The sequence below is a fragment of the Pristiophorus japonicus genome, chromosome 5 (assembly GCF_044704955.1).
Source record: "Pristiophorus japonicus isolate sPriJap1 chromosome 5, sPriJap1.hap1, whole genome shotgun sequence".
NCBI classification, from domain to species: domain Eukaryota; kingdom Metazoa; phylum Chordata; class Chondrichthyes; family Pristiophoridae; genus Pristiophorus; species Pristiophorus japonicus.
The window spans coordinates 145,522,104-145,539,598 of record NC_091981.1 but is presented as its reverse complement, the minus strand read 5'-3'; the positions used below and the strand labels follow the sequence as shown (position 1 = coordinate 145,539,598).

Sequence of the window (17,495 nt, the reverse complement as noted above, 5' to 3'; positions counted from 1 at the left end):
CCTTAATATGTGACTGCATCTGATTAAGAATCATGACGTCAATCGGGTTTATTACAGAATTACTGTAAAAATCTATTTCTAGAGTATGGTACATTTTGTTACTAAAAATATCCCATCACCGCTTCTGATGAAAACCTACACTTCTGCCGATAGAAACCTTAAATGTCTGGCTCATCAAGTATCAATATGTCATTAACTATTCCTCAGGGACAACTGGATTGCTCGGTGTCTAAGCTTCTCCGAACAAGTTACTGAATATTTTTATGCAACTTCATGCCTGTGCACTCATTACTTAAGATTAGTATTCAGGACTTTAGATCTCAATGTCAATGACTAATAACATCTCCAAGGACAACAAACAGAGCTTTATTAAAAAAAAATACTTAAAAGCACAGAAACGGAGTCATTCTGGAAATGAAATCCCTTCAATTACTGATCTGCATGCAATGATTTTAACATTTCCAACCCTAGCAATCCAGTGTTCTTATAGCACCATCAAGTGAGTGAAAGTTAAAATGACATACTGGTTTGAGCTCTGTCACATCCCACTGAAGATATTCAGCAACATGCATCATCTGACTGATGATCTGATCAAGTTCCTGGAGAAGAGAAAAAGAACATTTTAATTTAAAAACAATCAAGCTAAATTTCTATTTCTAGTGAATATCTTTGCAAATGCTTCTAGAGAAGATTGTATTAACATTTGAATATTCTTGCATCTACATAATGGCGCTATTAAAAAATATTAACAGACAGAGATTAGGGATAAATGGGTCATTTTCCGATTGGCAGGTTGTAACTAGTGGGGTGCCACAAGGATCAGTGCTTGGGCCTCAGCTATTTACAATCTATATTAATGACTTAGATGAAGGGACCGAGTGTAATGCATCCACGATTGCTGATGATATAATGCTAGGTGGGAAAGTAAGGTTAGAGGAGGATACAAAGAGCCTGTAAAGTGATATAGACAGCTTAAGTGAGTGGGCAATAAAGTGGCAGATGGAGTATAATGTGGGGAAATGTGAGGTTATTCACTTTGATAGGAATAACAGAAAAACAGAATATTTTTTACATAGTGAGAAACTATTAAATGTTGATGTTCAGAGAGATTTAGGTGCCCTCGCACAGGAAACACAGAGAATTAACATGAAGGTACAGCAAGCAATTAGGAAGGCAAATGGCATGTTGGTCTTTATTGCAAGGGGGTTAGAGTACAAGAGCAAGGAAGTTTTGCTAGAAGTGTACAGGTCATTGGTGAGACCAAACCTGGAGTACTGTACAGAATCTTGTTGGTCTCCTTATCTAAGGAAGGATATATTTGCCTTAGAGACGGTACAAAAAGGTTCACTGGACTGATTTCCTGGGAGAGAAGGTTGTCCTATGAGGAGAGATTGAGTAGATTGAGCCTATACACCCTGGAGTTTAGAAGAATGAGAGGTGATCTCATTGAAACATATAAGATACTGAGGGGTTTGTTTTCCCTGACTGGAGAGTCTAGAACTAGGGGGCATAGTCTCAGGATAAGTAGTCAGCCTTCTAAGACTGAGACGAGGAGGAATTTCTACACTCAGAGGGTTCTGCCCCAAAGGGCTGTGTGTGAATACACAGTCATTGAGTATATTCAAGGCAGAGATAGATGGAGTTTTGGACGTTAGGGAAATTATGGGATATGGGGACCGGGCGGGAAAGTGGAGTTGAGGTTGAAGATCAGCCATGATCTTATTGAATGGAGGAGCAGGCTTGAGGGGCCGAATGGCCCACTCTTGCTTCTAATTCTTATGTTCTTATGTTAAAGGACACTGTTATGTAAACAGTTTACAGTAGTACCATCCATAGGATGCTATGCAGCTTCAGATCCCTTATCACCTTTATTACTCTTTCATCTAGATCAACTCATCTCTATTAAACTCTTCATGCCCACAGCATTACATTAATTAAATAAAAATGTAGTCTACAATTTAAGATGAATAGAAGTCAAATGTACTTCTAGTGACTAGTTTTCTAATAGCGCTATACTATCGTGAACTTTCCCACTGCCATTCTCACTTCAACCTGTCCATTTATGGGCTTCCACATTGTTCTTACCAAGTTTAAAACAAACTCCCGAAACAATAGTCTGAATCTTGAGAGTATGGCAAAATAGGGACTGCATTTGCATGGCTCTGCTACACTCATGGCAGCAGCAGGGGTGGCTGGCCTTGATGAACATTGCGAGGCAAACCACTCCCTTTCATTTAAGTAGATTCCCTATACATGAAAAGTTTGCACAGGGAGGCTAATATGCAAACAGTTGGCAGCAAATCAGTAATTGGGTGAACCAGCAGCTCTTAAAGGAGACTGTGCAGAGGCTGGCCGCCCCGGTACTGCCAGATGTGGCTCCAACTTTTGTATGGACACTGCATGACCCTGCACCTCGAGGTCTTTACCACAATCACCTCAACAGAGCTGCAACACCAACCTTCCACCACAATGGCTCCTCCCTCTCAGGGAGCATTTATCACAGCCTTTGGTTGAGGAGTAGGACAAGCACACCTTATTGGGTTGTAAATGGGAAGCACTTGTGTAGGTCTTACAGCACATGTGCACTTTAAATAGCACAGAAAATGTTTGTATTTCTCCCTTCCATGAACAGTGTTTGTTGGATAGGACCATGGCAAGGTGATAGTGTGGGGAGGGGGCAGAAATGGCAGTTCAACTTAAGTGGAGGGAATGTGTGACATGTTCTTATAGCGACGATGTGTGGGAGTACTTTGGAAAAGGAAAGACGGTCAGTGGCAGGAGGCGTCCATTACTATAAGCGGATTTTGGTCACCAGGTTCCACACCAATCTCTCTGCCTGACATCAGCTCTGTTGATGTTGTCTTCCTTATTATCCTCAGTCTCTTCCTGTGAGCCTCCCCATCCTGCAGCATGCGTATTCCTCATTCGATTTCGAAATTGTGCATGCAGAGGCGATGATGATTTTGCAAACTGTGCCAGGACAGTATATCAGCTCCCTGCTCATGTGGTCCAAAACAATGGAATAGTTGCTGGAATATCCCAATGGAGTACTTCCCCATAACTCAAGAGGTTGCATGGACCTCATTGTATCTGTGCTCTGCTGCTATGTGGGGTTTCTCGTGAGTCGTGAGGAAAACCTTGGGCCTCCTAAAGGGCATCCATTCAATTCCTGGGGCTGTCAACTAATGCAGGCACTGTGGGGTCATGCAGAATAAAAGCATCATAGCTGCGTACTGGATAATGGAAAGATCATAATTCTGTGGTCTGAAACCATCTCAAGATTTGTGAAGGATATCTGTTCCAATCCATATGCATTCAGGCTGTTGTGTGCGGCACTAATGGCCACATGGATTCCATCTATAAAATCATGGAATCTTGGGATAGCTGGCAGGTGGAAAACAATCTTCCTCTGGTAGAGCACTATAAAAGTTACCATAGTACCTCATCTTTCTCTAGTGTACTCTGCAGCCCTCTACTCTGAACATTGTCTTTAACAGCTTCACATATCAGATGTCTCTCTTTTCTACTTTGGATGATTTTTGTTTACACCCAACACTCCCTTTCTAAACATTTGAAGCCTTTTCACGGTGTGACTGAGATAACTTTTGTATATAACCCAGTAAAATAGAAAAAGCTTGCATTAATATGCCAACTTTCATAGCCACTGAATTATTCTTTGAAGTGCAGTCACTGTCATTTTGTGGGCAAACATGGCAGTCAATATGCACACAGCAAGGTCACATTATTGGACATCCTGAAGAGTAATATGTTGGCTATCTTGGGGAGTTAAGGGTTAATAATGAAACTTCCTTGTATCCTGGAACAACAGGCTTTTCAACATAAACAAGATATCTTTGGTATGCCACAGGAGAAAGCATGGCTTGTCTTCTGCTTTTGATGTCTGAGTATTATTTCCCACATTACAACAGTGACTACACTTCAAAAAATACTTCATTGGCTATAAAACACATTGAGATGTCCAGGCGTCATGAAAGATGCTATATAAATGCAGATATTTCTTTTTTTTTATCTGCGAGATTGCTCCTGTAAGGAAATAAGTGATTGGGAAGACATCAAGCACGAATGATTAAGTTATACCTTTAGTGGCTAGTGTATTAAGCCTAGGCAGAGGGATCCATTAACTATAGTATAGAACAATAACAGTTAATAAAATTACTACTAAAAGGATTCGAGAACAGTTAAGTCAAGAAGACTTGATTGAGAAAAGTATTTTTTGATGTCAGCAAAATATGGTATACAAAGGAGCATGGTTTTCAACAGTTTGTTGTGAACTATCAAAGGTAGAAGATTGGCTAACTGTTGAATGTTAACACACACCAATAGCAAATGTGATGGATGACCAGTTAATCAGCAATAGTAGTGCTGGCCAGGACACTGGGAAAACTCCCTGCTCTTCTTTAAATAGTGGCATGGGATCTTTTATGTACTGCTGAACAAGCAGATGGTGCCATAATTTAATATCTCATCTGAAAGACCAACAACAGCACCAGCAACTTGCATTTATATAGCACCTTAAATATAGTAAAACATCCCAAGGCGTTTCACAAGAATATATTGTAAGACAAAAATTTGACACCAAGCCACATACGAAGAAGGTAGGGCAGATGACCAAAAGCTTGGTGAAAAGAGTAGGTTTTAAGAAGTGTCTTAAAGGAGGAAAGAGAGGTAGAGAGGTGGAGAGATTTAGGGAAGGAATTCCAGACTTTAGGGCCCAGGGAACAGAAGGCACGGCCACCAATGATTAGATGATTATAATCAGGGATGCTTAAGAGGGCAGAATTTGAGGCGCGCAGATATCTCGGGCGGGGAGGGGGGTTGTGGGGCTAGAGGAAATTACAGAGATAGGGAGGGGCGCATCCAAGGAGGGATTTGAAAACAAGAATGGGAATATTGAAATCGAGGTGGAAATAGGTGGTCTTATTATGCCATGGATATGTGGTCAAAAGCTAATTTCAGGGGTCAAATATGACACCAAGGTTGCGAGCAATGTGGTTCAACCTCAGGCAGATGTTAGGGAGAGCGATGGAGTCAATGGCTAGGGAACGGGGTTTGTGGCAGGGGTCAAAAACAATGGCTTTGGTCTTCCCAATATTTAATTGTAGAACATTTCTGCTCATCCAGAACTGGATGTCAGACAAGCACTCTGACAATTTAGAGACTGTGGAGGGGTCAAGAGAAGTGGTGGTGAGGTAGAGCTGGGTATCATCAGCATACATGTGGAAAATGACACTGTGTTTTCAGATGATGTCGCCAACATAGATAAGAATTAGGAGGGGGCCAAGGATAGGTCCTTGGGGAACACCAGAGGAAGCGATGTGGGAGCAGGAATAGGAGCCATTGCAGGAGATTTTCTGGCTACGATTAGATAGATAAGAATGGAACCAGGAGAGTGCAGACCCACCTAGCTGGACAACAGTACAGAGGCATTGGAGAAGGATAGCGTGGTCAACTGTGTCAAAGGCTGCAGACAAGTCAAGAAGGATGAGAAAGGATAGTTTACCTTTGTCACTGTCACAAAGGTGACTTTGATTAGAGCCATTTCTGTTCTGTGGTAGAGGCGGAAACCTGATTGGAGGGATTCAAATATGGAATTATGGGAAAGATGGGCATGGATTTGGGAGGCAACAACACGTTTGAGGACTTGGAGAGGAAAGGGAAGTTGGAGATGAGGCGGTTGTTTGCAAGGACGGAAGGGTCAAGGATTATTTTTTTGATGAGAGTGGTAATGACAGCAGATTTGAGGGAGAGGGGGACAGTACCTGAGGAGAGAGAACTTTTAACAATGGCCCTAAATTCATGGCACCGACGGGTGCGTATGAGGTGCACATGCGACCGTAGAGGCCCCACAAGTTCTGGGTTTAAACATGCGAAGAGCATGCGCCTAAACCTGGAACTTGCGATCTGTCAAGAATCTGCTTGACAGATCGCTGCATCCAAAAGTAAAGGGCTTCCGCGGGTGGAGAGTTGAGCTATTTGCCCAACTTATGCCCAGCGAATGCCCTTGAAATTCTTACGACTGATAAATGCAGGCTTAAGGCCTGCTTTTATCAGCATAAGACTTTTAAAAGACAGAAACATATATTTTTTTCAATAATTTAAACATTTAAAATCCTGTTAAATAAGGTAAGTTTAATTTTAGACCCTTGAATATATGTAAATTTATTTTTCAAAAAATTATTAAAATTTTAAATAATTAATAAAATTCCATTTTGATTCATTTTAAATATATGTTTTTTTTAATAATTTATTTTAAGTGTTTGTGTGTTTTGGGGGGTATTCCCATACATACTTATGGTGATTCTGTACATTCAGAACTCACCATAAGTATGAATGGGCATACCCCTACTTTGATTGGTTGGGCCGGCCCATGTGATCCCAAGGACACGTGCGAAGCGCTTATGTCTCTGGAATATGTGGGCCTCACGTAGGACTTCGCATAGAGACCGGCACCACAAGTCTTCGAACCTTCCGGACCACCAGGTCGATTCATAGAAACATAGAAATTTACAGCGCAGACGGAAGCCATTTCAGCCCATCGTGTTCTCGCCGGCCGACAAAGAGACACACGGCCCTCAGTCATCAGCCCTGAAGGTTACATATAAACCTATGAACAATGAACAATGGCGGACATGTCCAATCAGTCCGCCCCACACAACTGCGATACCCCATGTATCGTAACATTTTACATTCCACTCCACCTGGAGCCATGCGATCTCCTGGGAGAGGCAAAAAAAGATAAAAACCCAGGCCAATTTGGAAAAAAATCTGGGAAAATTCCTCTCCGACCCATCCAGGCAATCAAAACTAGTCCAGAAGATCACTCTGGCCATATTCGATTCCCTGAAGGACTTACCATCGTATCTGCGCCAGCCAACGAGAGGTTTTCCAGTTTAATCCCACTTACCAGCTCTAGGTCTGTAACCCTGCAGGTTACGGAACTTCAAGTGCCCATCCAAGCACCTTTTAAATGTGGTGAGGGTTTCTGCCTCTACCACCCTTCCAGGTAGTGAGTTCCAGACCCCCACAACCAGCTGCGTGACAAAGCTTCCTCTGAAATCCCTCCATAACCTTCCACCAACCACCTTAAACCAATGTCCCCTCATAATTGACCCTTCCAATAAGGGAAATAGATCCCTCTATCCACTATATCCAGGCCACTCAAAATGTTATATACCTCAATGAGGTCTCCTCTCAGCCTCCTCTGTTCAATGAGAACAAACCCAGCCTATCCAATCTGTCCTCATAAGCTAAGATTCTCCATTCCAGGCAGCATCCTCGTAAATCTCTTCTGCACCCTCTCCAGTGCAATCACGTCCTTCTTATAATATGGCAACCAGAACTGCACGCAGTATTGCAGCTGTGACCTAACCGGTGTATTGTACAATTTAAGCATAACCTCCCTGTTCTTGTATTCCATGCCTCGGCCAATAAAGGCAAGCATTCCGTATGCCTTCTTAACCAACTTATCCACCTTCTTTCAGGGAACAGTGGACAAGCACTCCAAGATCCCTTTGTTCGTCTGCACTTCTAAGTAACCTACCTTTTAACGTGTCTACCCTTTCCTTATTAGCCTTCCCCAAGTGCATTACCTCACACTTCTCCGAATTAAATTCCATTTGCCATTGTTCTGCCCACCTGACCAGTAGACTGATATCTTCCTGCAGTCCATGACTTTCCTCTTCATTCTTAACCACACAGCCAATTTTAGCCCCTATATTCAAATCTAGATCATTGATGTATACTACAAAAAGCAAGGGACCCAGTACTGAGCCCTGTGGAACCCCGCTGGAAACATCCTTCCAGTCACAAAACCATCCATCAACCATTACCCTTTGCTTCCTACCTCTAAACCAATTTTGGATCCAACTTGCCACTTTGCCCTGGATTGTATGGGCTTTTATCTAGTGGCCCAGTAAGATCAGACAGTGTTTAACCCGGGAGCCCAGCGAGATCAGGCAGTGTGTAACCCGGGTGCCCAGTGAGATCAGACAGTGTTTAACCCGGGGGCCCAGTGAGATCAGACACTGTGTGACCCGGGAAGAATGGGCCCAGTGAGATCAGACAGTGTGTAACCCGGGGGCCCAGTGAGATCAGACAGTGTGTAACCCGAGGGCCCAGTGAGATCAGACAGTGTGTAACCTGGGGGGCCCAGTAAGATCAGACAGCGTGTAACCAGTCTGCCATGTTGGACCTTATCAAAAGGTTTGCTAAAGTCCATATGCACTACATCATATGCACTACCCTCATCGACCTGCCTGGTTACCTCCTCGAAAAATTCAATCAGGTTAGTCAAACACGATCCTCCCTTAACAAATCCATGCTGACTTCCCTGTTTAATCCTTGCCTTTCTAAATGTAGATTTATCCTGTCCTTCAGGACTTTTTCCAATAATTTTCCATCACAGAGGTTAGGCTGACAGGCCTGTAATTACTCAGCCTGTCCCTTTCTCCCTTCTTAAATAAGGGTACCACATTAGCAGTCCTCCAGTCCTCAGGAACCATGCCTAAATCCAAAGAGGACTGGAAAGTGATGGTCAAGGCCTCTGCTATTTCCTCTTTTGCTTCGCTCAACAGCCTTGGATGCATTTCATCCAGGCGTGGGGACTTATCCACTTTCAAAGCCACTAAACCCTTCAATACCTCTTCTTTCACTATGCTTATTTCATCCAGAATTTCACACTCCTCCTCGATAGCAGCTTGTGCATTGCCCCTTTCCTTTGTGAAAACAGACGCAAAGTATTCATTAAGAACCGTACCAACATCTTCCGCCTCCACAAACAGATTACCCTCATGGTCTCGAATAGGCCCTACCATTTCTTTAGTTATCCTCTTGCTCTTAATATATTTATAGAACATCTTTGGGTTTTCCTTGATTTTACTTGCCAAGAGTTTTTCATGCTCTCTCTTAACATTCCTAATATCCTTTTTAATTTTACCTCTGAACTTCCTATATTCTTCCAGAGATTCTACAGTATTTAGCCACTGGTATATGACATATGCTTCCCTTTTTTTCTTTATCCTTCCCTGGAAGTCACTAGACATCCAGGGGGCTCTAGAATTGTTATGCCCACTGTTTTTCTTTAATGGCACATGTTTGGCGTTTCTCTCCGGATCTCCTCCTTGAATGCCTCCCATTGTTCCGACACTGATTTACCTTCAAATAGCTGTTTCCAACCCCCTGTGGCCAAATCACTTCTCAACTTAGTAAAGTTAGCTTTTCTCCAATTTGGGACTTTTATTCCTGGTATATCCTTGTCCTTATCCATAACTACCTTGAATCTGACTGAATTATGGTCACTGACACCAAGTGCTCTCTCACTGATACCCCTTCCACCGGCCCAGCTTCATTCCCCAAAACTAAATATAGAACCGCCCCCTCCGATGTTGGGCTTGTTATATACTGACTAAAAAAGTCTCGAATGCATTTTAAGAATTCCGCACCTTCTATACCCTTCACACTAGATTTTTCTCAATCAACATTAGGATATTTGAAATCCCTTACTATTACTGCCCTATGGTTTTTGGACTTCACAGAAATTTGCCTACATATTTGCTCTTCTATCTCCCTCCCACTGTTTGGGGGTCTATAATACATGCCCAGCAGTTTGATCACCTCTTTTTTATTTTTCAGTTCGACCCATATGGCCTCATTTGATGATCCCTCTAACATATCATCCCTCACACAGCTGTAATAGTGTATTTAATCAAAACCGCGACCTCCCCTCTCCTGTTTAAAAATCCTGTAATCAGGAATGTTGAGCTGCCAAGCCTGCGCCTCTTTCAGCTATGTCTCTGTAATGCCTATAATATCATATTTTCAAGTGTCTACCTGTGCTCTCAACTCATCCACCTTATTCGCTATACTCCTTGCATTGAAGTATATACGATTTAGCACAGGAACATCTCCTTGATTACTACTTACTAACCCTTGTTTCCTCTGTCTTACAGATTCACTTTCTACATTCTTGCTTTCCAATTTCAGCTTTACTTGCTTCCCTATTGAATTTGTTCTCAGATTCCCATCCCCCTGCCAAGCTAGTTTAAACTCTCCCCAACAGTACTATCAAAATTCTCTGCAATGCTATTGGTCCAGGCGCTGTTGAGGTGCAACCCATCCGGTTTGTTCAGGTCCCATCTCCCCCAGAAGCGGTCCCAATGCCTCAGGAATTTAAAGCCCTCCCTCCTACACCAACTCTCCAGCCACGAGTTCATCCTCTCTCATTCTTATACTCATTAGCATGTGGCACCAGTAGTAACCTTGTTTGAGGTCCTACCCTTTAATTTTTCTCCAAGCTCCCTAAATTTTGGACCTCATCCCTCTTTCTACCTATGTCATTGGTCCCGACATGGACCATAACCTCTAGCTGTTCACACTCTAGCCCCAGAATGCCCTGCATCCGCTCTGTGACATCCTTGACCCTGACAGCAGAGAGGCACCATACCATCCTGGAGTCAGGTCTACGGCCGCAGAAATGCCTCTCTATTCCCCTAACTATTGAATCTCCTCCCACTACAGCTCTTTTATTCTTTGTCCCTCCCTGCTGTGTAGCTGAGCCACCTGTGGTGCCTTGGACTTGGCTCTGGCTGCACTCCCCAGAGGCACCTTCGCCCATACCGCTGCTCAGAAGAGACTATCGGTTGGAAAGTGTAGACATTTTTCAGGTCAGAGGCTTTCTGGGCCTATGTCAACTAACAGTGGAGAAAAGGAAGTTGGGTGGTCAACAGTTTGGTAGATTAGGGTTGAGGGAGCAGGAAATGAGTCTTGTGGACAAGATGAGCACGGAAAGATCATGAGGGGAGATCAGAGGGAAACTGGAGAAAGATGCGAGTTCAGGACTATGGAGCCTTGGAGGAACTTTGGCCCAGTGGGCTGGAGGAAGGAAGGGAAGTGGCCGCGGCAGCTGATTGGATGGTCTCAAAGAAGTCCATGAGCTGCTGAAACGTTGTCGGAGGTGAGGGTGGAGGAGACAGGAAAGAGGGGTTTAAGAAGATGGCTAGCAGTAGAGAATAGAAGTTGGGGTTTATCTTTGCATTCCAGAATGATTCTGGAATAGTGAACAGTTTTGGCAGAATAGAGCGGGATCTGATAGTGCTTAATGTGATCTAGCCAGATATGGCGATGAATGGCTCAACCAGTTGTCCGCCATATACGTTCAAGTCTGAGTCCTTGGACTTAAGGGAGCAAAAATAAGGGTCATACTGGGGGATAGCCAGGGTTAGAGAGAGTAATGGTGTTAATAGGGATTAGGGCATCAATGGTGGTGGTGAGGTTGTGGTTGAGCAGATAGGTAGCTGCAGTAATGACATTGTGAATGGAGGGCCATGTATGTGAAGAGCTCGATTCTTGCTGACAGATTAGGATATCACCAGACCTGCTCAACCAAAAACTGGATTGTCAGCTTCCAACATTTTATTGTTTTACACATATACAACTGTAAAATGAAGGAAGTGGGAAAATATCTGCTTGGCAGTCTTTACTTGTACTTACATTCATGTGTTTTACATCTGAAATTTTTGAAAAATATTAATTTTATACATATGCTTACAACAACTTTTCTCTGTTTATTAAAGTTTTTTTTTTAGAGTAGAAGACCTAATAGTAATGAGGATATCTCGCCTGTCTAAAAGTTTTATGTCTAAATATGGAAAACTAGTTGCTGGCTGTCAGTACACATAACAGAATAGTCTGTCTGCATAAAGGGGAAGAATACTGAATCAATATTATTTATGTATCAGTAGATAAAATATACATTTTGAAAAGAAGCTATAGCAAAAGGTATGCATAATGGCTGACTGTGTCTGATGGATGTTGTTACTAGCTGATAAGTACCTCTTCATTACTGGCTGATATGAAGCTTTTGTGTTATTGGTATCTGCTACCCAATGCATTGCCACTAGTTGTACAGTTTGACGTCCTTTATTAGGGAGAAATTATGAAAACAAAAGTTTGGTTTCACTTTAAACTCAAGTTATGTATTGTTTACTTAAGAGAGTTGTTACTACTTTTCTGCTGATTAGAAACAAATAGTGGAATTCAATTACATTTTAAAAATATAGAAATAAACTGGGTGAGAAAAGAGTTCACTTTTTTCATTTTTATTCTGGGCCTCTCTGCATTAACTCATACATATTGTAAAGAACGTCAGGTGCCTGATATCAACAACAAGAATCTAAGAATCTGAGCTCAGATAAAGCTCAACCTGAAGCACAGTAAGGTTTGCTCTACTGTCTCAAACCTCAGTGAAGCATCCCCATTACACCAATGCCCATTTCCAACACCTTACATCCAATTAGTCATCCATGCCCATTAGTAATTGGGCTGAGTCCCTATTGAGGGCAGTGTTGAGAATTTCAGACAGGAGTTTGAATCCACAAGTGAAGGCACAGTTTTAACCCATTGTGTCACCCAGACCATTTAATAACAAATGAAGCTCAGGACTCAGTGATGGCACACCTGCTCTAATTCAATGCATTACAGGTTTAATGTGGCAATACATAAACAGTGGTGAAACAAATGTTTTGTTTTTAGCAAAGAAAAACGTCATATGAATCACTAACAAATGTTTTTGTCACACAAAAATGGAAACAGGTAAGCAGATTTCAATTGCTATCTACAGCAGAATACAATGAATAAAACTTTATTAATTGACAGGTCTCTAGTCATCTTACCGAGCTATCTAGCGATCCATTTCCATCAGTGTCATAAAGACGGAACATGACTAAAAAAAGAGAAAATAAAAAGAGGTCATTCATCTCTGCAAAGCATTCCAAACATAACGTTATCAACAAACCCTATCAGAAAGGACACATGCAGGGGCTCTCTCTATATAACGTATCCCAGGTTTGATACGATTTCTCCCCTCCATCAAAGTTTTCTTCCTGGGCTGTATTTAACAGGAGTTAGTATCGAGGGGCTCCATTTTCCCCAGTGATTTGTGCCATTTTTTTTGGAGCAGGCTGCTCTTTTTGGCCTACGTTGAAAAACCACAGTTTCCCCAATCAATTTGCACCAGTGTAACTCGGTTAGTTACAATTTTTTAAGTCTTTTTTTTTCAGCCAAAGTGGGTGTAACCAGCCACCTACACCAATTCTGGCAATTTAGGGAAGTTTGGCCAGCTGAGAGTTACTCCAGTTCTGATTAGGCCAGCGTATGTGGCCTCTCCAGAAAAACCTTCCCTAGAGTTAAGGAAATCGGCACAGCAGATGTCCGGACACAGTGAAAGAAAAGAGCGAGGGAGAGAGGGAGAGAGAGAGAAAGAGAGAAAGAGAGAGAACCGATCTTTTTGGCGAAGATCAAGGCTCCACCCCCAAAACTAAAGGTCGGGTTATGCCAGGCCAAAATAAGAAATCCAATGGGGAAACTTAGAACATTTTTTTTTGGCGTACCTGGACCCCAAAAAATCGGGCATAACTCTTCAAGTATGCCAAAAAAATGCTTTGGGGAAAATTGAGCCCAATAAGCTGAGCAACTTTATCACATACTTTTTGATTTGTTTCTACCCAAGTTCTTGCCCTATGGATTGCAGAGTCTCTGATGGGGGGAATTAGAGAAATTTGAGACAGACTTGCTTGCGCTGATCCCAGTACCGTTTTGTAACCGGAGATTCAGTTACAGCAACAAAGGACGGGAAAAAATAAACTCTCTCTTAAATACAAGATAGTTGTTAATAAATCTAATAACGAATTCAGGAGAGTGGTTAGAATGTAGAACTTTCTACCACATGGAGTAGTTGAAGCGAATAGCATAGATGCATTTAAGGAGAAGCTAGATAAACACATGAGGTAGAAAGTAATAGAAGGATATGGTGAGATGAAGTAAAGTGAGAGGAAGCTCGGGTGGAGCATCAGTTCTGGTATAGACCAGTTGGGCCCAAAGGCCTGTTTCTGTGCTGTAAATTCTATGTCAAAATGTTAGTGCTGGTTTCTATCCAAGAAAGGGTAACACACTCAATTTGAATAGAAATTTCAGCAATCAGGAAAGATTGAACAGCATGGGGCTCTTTTCTCTAGAAAAAAAGAAAAAGAAAGTATTATATTTATATAGCGCCTTTCATGACCACCGAACATCTCAAAGCGTTTTATAGGAGTGTAGTCACTGTTGTAATGCGGGAAACGCAGCAGCCAATTTGCACACAGCAAGCTCCCACACCAGCAATGTGATAATGACCAGATAATCTGTTTTGTTGTGTTGATTGAGGGATTAATATTGGCCAGGACACCAGGGATAACTCCCCTGCTCTTCTTTGAAATAGTGCCATGGGATATTTTACATCCAGCTGAGAGAGGAGATGGCGCCTCAGTTTAATGTCTCATCCGAAAGACGGCACCTCCAAAAGTGCAGGACTCCCTCAGTTTTGCACTGGGAGTGTCAGCCTAGATTTATGTGCTCAACTTGAATTCACAACCTCTGACTCAGGGGCAAGTGTGCTACCCACTGAGCCATGGCTGACAAAAGGGAAGAATGAGGGGCAAACTGATTGAGGTCTTTAATATTTTGAAGGGGCTCGATAGAGTAGACGTAGAGAAGATGTTTCCACTATGTGTGTCCAAAATTAGGTCATAATTACAAGATAGACATTAATAAATCCAACAGGGAATTCAGGACAATCTTTTTTACTCAGAGAGAAGTGAGAATGTGGAACTCTACCACATGGAATAATTGAGGTGAATAGCATAGATGCATTTAAGAGGAAGCTAGATAAGTACATGAGGGAGAAAGGAATAAAAGCATATGTTGTTAGGGGGAGTTCAAATAAATAGAGAGGGAGGAGGTTCCTGTGGAGCATAAACAGGCTGAATTGCCTGTTTCTATGCTGTAAATTCTATGTAATTCTATGAATAATAATTCTTAATGCTAGTCCATGAAAAGAGAAACCGTGAGTCGTGAAATGAGCTCATGTCTGATTTCACAGTACTCCATGCACCCAGCTATGACATTTGTAATATTCTTATTCTAAGCAATCAATTGAACCTCACAAAATATAGGTTTTTATAGTCTCAGAATTCAGGAAAAATCATTTCCAGTAAGCATTTATTTCATATTAATAGCATTTCAATGGATTACTTTTCCTTTATATTTTTGATGGAAGCTTCTGAATTACATTTAAAAAATGTGTATTTATTTCTTAATTTACTTTGAAGAATATTTCAAATAATGATTGTAGAATTTTATGGTAATAATAAATGTGATAATTTCAATCTTGATAAATATATATGCTTTTCATTCATTATCACTCATTTAATAAAGTGTTCTTTCAAAATAAAGTTTTACTTTCGTATTGAAGTCACATCATCATCATAGGCAGTCCCTTGGAATCGAGGAAGGCTTGCTTCCACTCCTGAAGTGAGTTCTTTGGTGGCTGAACAGTCCAATACGACAGCCACAGTCTCTGTCACAGATGGGACAGATAGTCGTTGAGGGAAGGGGTGGGTGGGACAGGTCTGCTGCACACTCTTTCTGCTGTCGGTGCTTGATTTCTCCATGCTCTCGGCGTTGAGACTCGAAGTGCACAGCGGCCTCCCGGATGCACTTTCTCCACTTAGGGTGGTCTTTGGCCAGGGACTCCCAGGTGTCAGTGGGGATGTCGCACTTTATCAGGGAGGCGTTGAGATTGTCCTAGTAACGTTTTCGCTTCCCACCTTTGGCTCGTTTGCCGTGAAGGAGCTCTGCATAAAACACTTGCTTTGGGAGTCTCGTGTTTGGCATGCAAACTATGTGGCCTGCCCAGCGGAGCTGATCGAGTGTGGTCAGTGCTTCAATGCTGGGGATGTTAGCCTGGACGAGGATGCTGATGTTGGTGCGCCTGAGCTCCCAGGGGATTTGTAGGATCTTGCGGCGATATCGTTGGTGATATATCTCCAGCAACTTGAGGTGTCTACTGTACATGGTCCATGCCTCTGAGCCATACAGGAGGGTGGGCATTACTACAGCCCTGTAAACCATGAGCTTGGTGGTAGATTTGAGGGCCTGGTCTTCGAACACTCTTTTCCTCAGGTGGCCGAAGGCTGCACTGGCGCATTGGAGGTGGTGTTGAATCTCCTCATCAATGTCTGCCCTTGTTGATAAGAGGCTCCCGAGGTATGGGAAATGGTCCACGTTGTCAAAGGCCGCGCCATGAATCTTGATGACTGGGGGGCAGTGCTGTGCGGCGAGGACAGGCTGGTGGAGGACCTTTGTCTTACGGATGTCAAGCGTAAGGTCCATGCTTTCATATGCCTCAGTAAATACGTCGATTACAGCCTCAGAAAGTGCACAGACGCAGGCGTCGTCCACGTACTGTAGCTCAACGACCGAGGTTGGGGTGGACCTGGTCTGGAGGCGGCGAAGGTTAAACAGCTTCCCACTGGTTCTGTAGTTTAGTTCCACTCCAGCGGGGAGCTTGTTGATTGTGAGGTGAGCATGGCAGAGAGGAAGATTGAGAAGAGGGTTGGAGCAATGATGCAGCCCTGTTTGACCCCGGTCCGGTTGTACATTGGGTCTGTAATGGATCCGTTGGTAAGGATCACGGCCTGCATGTCATCGTGGAGCAGGCGAAGGATGTTGACAAACTTTTGGGGACATCCGAAACGGAGGAGGACGCTCCATAGACCCTCGAAGTTGACAGTGACAAAAGCCTTTGGAAGGTCGAAAGAGGCCATATATAAGGGCTGGCGCTGCTCCCTGCATTTTTCCTGCAGCTGTCACGCTGCAAAGATCATGTCCATTGTGCGCCGTAGGGGGCGAAATCTGCGTTGCGGCTCCGGGAGGAGCTCCTCGGCCACAGGGAGAAGACGGTTGAGGAGGACTCTAGCGACACCGTTCCCAGAGGCTGATAGCAGGGAGATTCCCCTGTAGTTGCCACAGTCGGACTTGTCCCCCTTTTTATAGATGGTCATGATCACTGCATCTCTGTGATCTCCCGGCATGCTCTCCTCCCTCCAGATGAGAGAGATGAGGTCATGTATCCGCGCCAACAATGCCTCTCCACCATACTTTAGCGCCTCAGCAGGAATTCCATCTGCACCTGTCGCCTTGTTATTCTTGAGCTGTCTTATGGCTTTTCCTACCTCGTGCACCGTTGGGGTTTCACTGAGGTGGTGGAGGGTCGCATGCTGCGGGATGGCGTCGAGAACACTCAAATCAAAGGCAGAGTCTCAGTTGAGGAGATCTTCGAAGTGCTCCTTCCAGCGGGCCCTGACTGCCTAGGTATCCTTGATGAGTGTTTCCCTATTCTTGGCCAGCATTGGGGAGGGGCCTTGGGAGTTTGGACCGTAGGTGGCCTTGACTGCGATGAAGAATCCTCGCACATTATGGCTCTCAGCCAGTTGTTCTATCTCTTGTGCTTTCTCCATCCACCACCTGTTTTTTCGGTCCCGGGTTTTTTGTTGGACCTCAGCCTTGAGCCGCCTGTAATGTTGCTTTGCTGCTCCCGAGTTGGGTTGTTGCTTGAGGCTCAGAAATGCTCTGCGCTTGCGATCGTTTGGTTCTTGGATCTC

General features: G+C 43.3%; 1 protein-coding gene across 3 annotated transcripts in view; it reads right to left on the bottom strand.

The window, feature by feature from the left end:
- dgkb (diacylglycerol kinase, beta) overlaps positions 1–17,495 on the bottom strand; it is a 1,139,682-nt gene that overhangs the window by 941,028 nt on the left and 181,159 nt on the right. For all 3 annotated transcript variants that reach the window (XM_070881012.1, XM_070881013.1, XM_070881014.1), the window contains exons 4-5: positions 12,690–12,739; positions 525–599 (exon numbers count right to left, since the gene is read on the bottom strand). In XM_070881012.1, the coding sequence (XP_070737113.1) occupies positions 525–599; positions 12,690–12,739 (125 nt within the window). The remainder of the gene's footprint in view (positions 1–524; positions 600–12,689; positions 12,740–17,495) is intronic.